At 26.4% G+C, this 6,066-nt stretch overlaps 1 protein-coding gene across 1 annotated transcript; it reads right to left on the minus strand.

The window, feature by feature from the left end:
• Nucleotides 231–4,203, minus strand: LOC107635575 (ethylene-responsive transcription factor ERF113). Its single transcript, XM_016339081.2, has 2 exons — nt 3,775–4,203; nt 231–1,046 (listed from the first exon to the last, which is right to left on the minus strand). The coding sequence occupies exons 1-2, from the start codon at nt 4,037–4,039 to the stop codon at nt 469–471; spliced, it is 843 nt and encodes a 280-aa protein (XP_016194567.1). The 5' UTR covers nt 4,040–4,203; the 3' UTR covers nt 231–468.

Genomic DNA, 6,066 nt, shown 5'->3' on the forward strand with positions numbered 1-6,066 from the left:
ATAAAATAAACGGATGTTTACCTTTTTACTCTAATTTTAAAAACATTTCACAAGGGGTAACAATGGTGTGTGTTTTGTGGAGTAAAACTTTCATCTTTTCCATAAGTATAAAAGTATTTTTCCAAACTTAATTAAAAATAAGATTCAACTAGTTGACAATGCAATGATATATACTATATAGACTATTCGATAAGAAAAATTGTATATTATATATTTATAATCAATCTTGATGATAACAAATGTATAAGGACATGATAAATTAAATCACTACATAATCATCAATAATTATGGTTAAAGTACTAATCTCTAGAAATAAGCATAATTATTTCATATGAGATATTGGTGATAACGATGACTCATCCAATATTTTTTATTGAAAGAAAGAGGTCATAAAAGATATATATTTATGCAGCAACAACATGCACAGCAGTTGGCAGACACATACAATATATTTTTATATATATACTACTAATCTTGGTGGTGATGGTGTCCTCCTTCATGATCATGTTGTTGTTGTTGGTTGTAGAAATAGGACGATGGATTCAAAGATTGTTGCAATTGTTGCTGCTGTTGTTGCTGTTGTTGATTGAAAAGATGTGAAGTGTAATAAGGAAAATTTGCTTCATCACTTGAAAGAATCTGTGCATACTGAAACAAGTTTGGGAAAACTTGATGATCATGTGTTGAGGATAATGATGATGATGGTGAATAGAGCGTAGGAAGAATAGCATTAGAAGCTGAACCACTGAATTGAAAGGCAGAACCACCTTGTAGTTGTTGTTGTTGTAGCATGTTGTTGTTATTAGGTTGTTGTTGTTGAGTAGTGTTTGGTTGAACAAGTTTTTGAGGGAAATTGAGCTTGGCTTTGTTGCCTTTGAATTTGAGAGCAGCTTTGTCATAAGCTAAAGCAGCATCTTCAGCAGTGTCAAAGGTTCCAAGCCAGACTCTTGCTGCTTTGTTTGGATCTCTAATTTCTGCTGCCCATTTTCCCCATGGCCTCTGTCTCACTCCTCTGTAGTGTGGCTTCTTCTTATTTGACCCCTCCTCTTTATTATTAGTCATCAATGCAAAATATGCGTACATGCAAATTCAACAAAACATATTACAATTTTGTCTTTCAATAATAATGTTATGCAGTAAATATTCCTGGTACTCCTCATGTAAAAATATAGTTGTTATCAATAATTATGTATTTAGATTATGTTTTAATTAATAAAGCAAAAAAAATACTTTTTAATTATTGAAAATATTGATATTAAAATAATAATGTCTATCATAAAAGTGTATGCATAACAAAAAATTATTCATTTTTAAATTTCTTTACACACTAGGTCCAACAGATTACAATTTTCTGTATCATTTACAAAAATTTTATGTATATATAAAAAATTAATCATTAAATTAGTTATCATATATATATATTTTTAATGAATCCCGTTAGGGAGCCAATGAAGTATTTGTATAATGTGTACAATGGGTTATTTATTTGGCCTAATATGAGTTAAAAAATGAACATCCAGGATAAAATATTACTAATTTCTCAAATACAGTACACCTATACTATACTATCCAGAATAACTATCTGGTACTAGAAATAATAAACATCCGATCTCCTACTGAATCGAACATCCCTAATCTCCATTGTACGTACAGATACTCCATTAGCTCCCTATATTTCCTCATTTTTAATATGTATAACATGGTGATTTAAATCTCTTCACTTTTATAATAATATATATGTATCAAAGTATACATGTAAATCAATAGGTATGATTTATATTTAGAGATGAAAAAAATGAAAGTGATTAGGTCGTACTAAAATAATAAAACAAGTGTATTGATATAAATACTCAAAAAAAGTTTTTAATAAAAAAATATTAATCTCAACTTACTATATATGTAGTATGATTTGTTTAGTTTAATTTCTTTTGGACAGAATGCAAAGAATTTGGCTTTTTTTTTTCATGACATACTTGGATGGAAGTGAGAAAATAAAATTAAACAAAGCTTATTTTGGCATTGCTGGACATTTTGATTGAAGTAGCAAACGAATTGGATTCTATATATAAAAGTCTCTAGGAAAAAGTCTATTTTTTTTTTTTCTTCCTTCATTGACATGAGAAACTAAAACAGGTAATTCATCAATCATTGCTCAATTGTGCTTTTCCTACATAGAATTTACACATGTCTATAACCAGAATGAGAAACATTTTAGTCATCATGATACTCCATCATTTTAGAGTACCGAATTTGATATTCAACATATAAATCTATTTTTGATGTCTATATTTTACACATGCTTGAAAATAGAACCAGAAACTTGGCATATTTATCATCGTCATCTCACTCATCATGTGAGTTGGAATAATATGTACTATCAGATATTAATTGCTTGATGAAAAAATAAGTTTTATTTAATTTGTCATAGTAATTGTGTACCAACAATATCATCCATTAAGAAACGAATAAATTGAAATGATTGCAATGTATATTTCCACAAAGTTTATTAGTCAGCAAAGAGAACTCAAGTTATTATATATGCTAGAATTATCTACTTAACAAGATGTCAAGATGGACCAAAATCAAAGCTATATTATAATTAAATTGATTTAAAGAACTAAATATTATATATTATCAAACCATATGGATTTGCAACTTTAAGTAAATAAAGATGTCATGCAAAACTTTAACTAAGGAAAAGGGGTTGATGTTATGTCATGGGAAAATGAATGTAAACCGGTTTAGAAAAGTTTAGGTGGTAGGTACAAATTTTATTTTTTTGATTGTCCATGGTATTTTATAGTCCGACAGGTTTAGAGTTAATTTGTTATAAATCTAAACTCTATTTAAAAATCTACTGCTGACCAATTGATTGCTGTATGCATAAGACGATATTTAATATCCGGTCCATAGTTGCATGCAACATGAATGTAAGTAGTGTAAGTGTAAATAAAAAATATACCAATGGACTAAAATTGAAATAAATGATGCATACATCTTTGGAAATGCTTACATGCATGTGATATTATCCACTTTGGATGAAATAAATTTTATAGTTATATATGCAAGCATGCTTTCATGCAAATCAAACATCGAATTGAACTAATAAAATTTTTATGAACTATATTCTTCTACTAACAATGCAAATAGCTTACATTTTCCATACAAAGCCATCAATCATCACATGTAAGTTATCAAATCTTCAATATCATATATATATATATAGAATATAGATTGATGCATGATATTGATATCAAAAGTGTAATAAACCAAATCAAATTAAAACTTTAATTTATCATTATCATCTATTAATAATATATGGCCGTATAAAATATTAATATAACAAAATTATTTTTTGACCTTTTTATGGATCAAAAACTGCAAATAATTAAAAGATTATATAATATATAACACTATAATAAGAGTACCAAAATCTAGATCCGTGTCTAGCACGTCTCCACCAACAAAACATACACACCATTTCAATAATTGGTTCTTTTTTCTTGAAAAATATCACCAACAAATCATATGAGAGATCTTTATTAGAAAGCAACTTGAAACGGAATTAAACAATTACAAATTAAACAACACATCACACACAACATAAGATATAATTATAACATTTTTTAGAAATTAGGCATGCCAATTTCATATAAATTAAATAAAAAGGAGAAACAAGACATATAGAAATTAAACATACAAGTAACTAATTAAGAATTGAATAATAATAATAATATTATTATTATTATTATTTAATTAGAAGCTATAACTCACCTTGATCTTGAAGAGGGTGAGTAGGTTGAAGAGGTTCATTTGAGAGAGGAAAAGGGTTTGATTGTGGCATCATCATCATGTGATGAGGGTTTTGATTATTATTATTATTGGAAGTTGCCATAACTTGAGCAAGAGCTGAAACCATGGTTGACATGTCAGTGTCTTCAGGTGTGCACCAAGAAGATCCATAATCATCATCCTCTCTCTTCTCTTTTGCATCTGATGATGAAGATAATGGTAGCTTCCCATGCCTTCTTGGATCCATTTTCTTCTTCTTGTTTTTTTTTTTGCCCTATTTTCTAATTGCTTTTATGTTGTTACTACTAGCTACTTGTAGAAACACCCCCCTCCACTTGCACCATGTAAATTTAAGCATAAAGGGAGAATATATTATGCTTATTGATGTTTAATTAGTCATGATTTAATTTAAATTTCAAAGTTGAATTACCCCTTTTAATCACTTTCTTCTTTTTCATTAACCATGGATATATGATACTATATATATTCATGGATCTCATTTCAATTTTTATTTAAAATAATGGATTCTATATCCATTTTTAAATCAATTAAGGATTCTTTTGAGTTTAACACTCACAAGTTTAAGTCATAAAATCAACTATAGATAAAATTATCAAATTATATTTTTTACATTATATTATTTAAGTACAATTCTTCTCTAAACTGCTAGATGTTTGTAAATTGGATTATTTTTCATGACTTTTGAAATAATAAGTAGGTAAATCAAACATGTATTTTAATTGACATAATTGGAAACCTACATAGTTGACATTGAATAAAATAAATCCAATTCTTTTTTTGTCATTCCATCCCTTATAATTTTAAACATATATATTCATTTATTTATTTATTTTTCTCATCTAGATAACGTTAAAGATATATAGTGTAATAGGTGTACATGAATTGATATGTTTCTAGAGAAAAGTTTTCACTACTTTATGATAATAGTATATATGATTCAAATTCCTTTACAGCTCTGATTGTAAGTTGTAAGAGGAAATGCGTATTCCCTGGCCATGTTGTAGAACCATTTGTTTTAGGAACAAGTGGCTTCTAACGTTAGAGAGTAATGATAGTGACACTGTTATAAGTGGCTAAAAGAAAGACACACACATACCTTTACTTTTCTTGGATTAAAGAGATAATAATAGAAAGCTAAAAACTAAAATATATATATATAGATAGACATAAGAATGAGACGAAGAAAAAATGGTCAAAAGAAAATTCGTTTCTATTTTCTTGATTAGAAGCAAAACAAAGTGTTTTATACCAATCAATGATATATATATTAATTTTCTCTCCGCTTTATTTATTAAACTATTCTTCCACCTTAGTCCATGATAACAATAAAGAAGTCTCGTGACCCACAAATTCAACCTAACAAAATACATAAATTCAGTTATAATTTTAGTTTTTATTATTTTATCTTATTTTATCTTTATTTACTTTTATCTTTCTTAGGTCAATGCTTTATATATATTTAGTTTTACCTTCATAATACAATTTAATTTAATCAATTAACAATCAATAAAAATTATTCATATTTTATTTTCTTATTCTTTCACAATTTTATCATTATTCTTTACACCATAAAAATAGTGTCAAGAATTACTATTTTATAATGATTAATTAACATTTCGTAGTTTACTTATGACCGGTACAAAAAAAAAAAGTGCCAATAAATATATTGTCAATTTTTTTAACAATTACTATATAAGTATTGACTATAACACTAAATTTTTTTTTGAAAATCATTAATGTCCATGAAAAAACTTTTTTTTTTATTGTTGGGTAAAATGTCCATTATATTAATTTTTTAAAGATAATTTAAAAATTTAAAAAATATATGCATGTAAATGTATGAAATAAAGATGTAAAATTTCAACTAGACATGTCATTTCATGGTCATATCTTAATAAGAAGATCGAGCCAAATATGGAAGTGGTAATAAGCAACAAATCAAGGGATCGGAGAACGTGTATTTCACCTTTGAAAATGGTAGTTTCGTTTAATATACAGAGATATAAATTTATATTTGGCAAATAAAATATGGATAGAACATTATGTTGTAAAATATTAAATGAGTGTATTTTGTATTTTTTTAAGAAAAAAACAGAAATCCTAAATGGAATACAAGTTATTTTTTCATTTTCTCTTTTGTTATTATTATAAAATTTTTATAATTATATTTTTTATTATTTTATTTTTTATTTTAAATTTTGTATGAAAAAAAAAAGATAAATTAAATTATTTATTATTTATTCTATCTTATAT

Source organism: Arachis ipaensis, chromosome B04, assembly GCF_000816755.2.
Source record: "Arachis ipaensis cultivar K30076 chromosome B04, Araip1.1, whole genome shotgun sequence".
Taxonomy (NCBI): Eukaryota; Viridiplantae; Streptophyta; class Magnoliopsida; order Fabales; family Fabaceae; genus Arachis; species Arachis ipaensis.

Bases quoted from the DNA above. Each gene is read 5' to 3' on its own strand.
- LOC107635575 (XM_016339081.2), bottom strand. From the start codon at position 4,039: ATGGATCCAAGAAGGCATGGGAAGCTACCATTATCTTCATCATCAGAT. The intron at 1,047-3,774 runs GTGAGTTATAGC...CTAATAATAAAG, and splicing joins TCACCCTCTTCAAGATCAAG to AGGAGGGGTCAAATAAGAAG.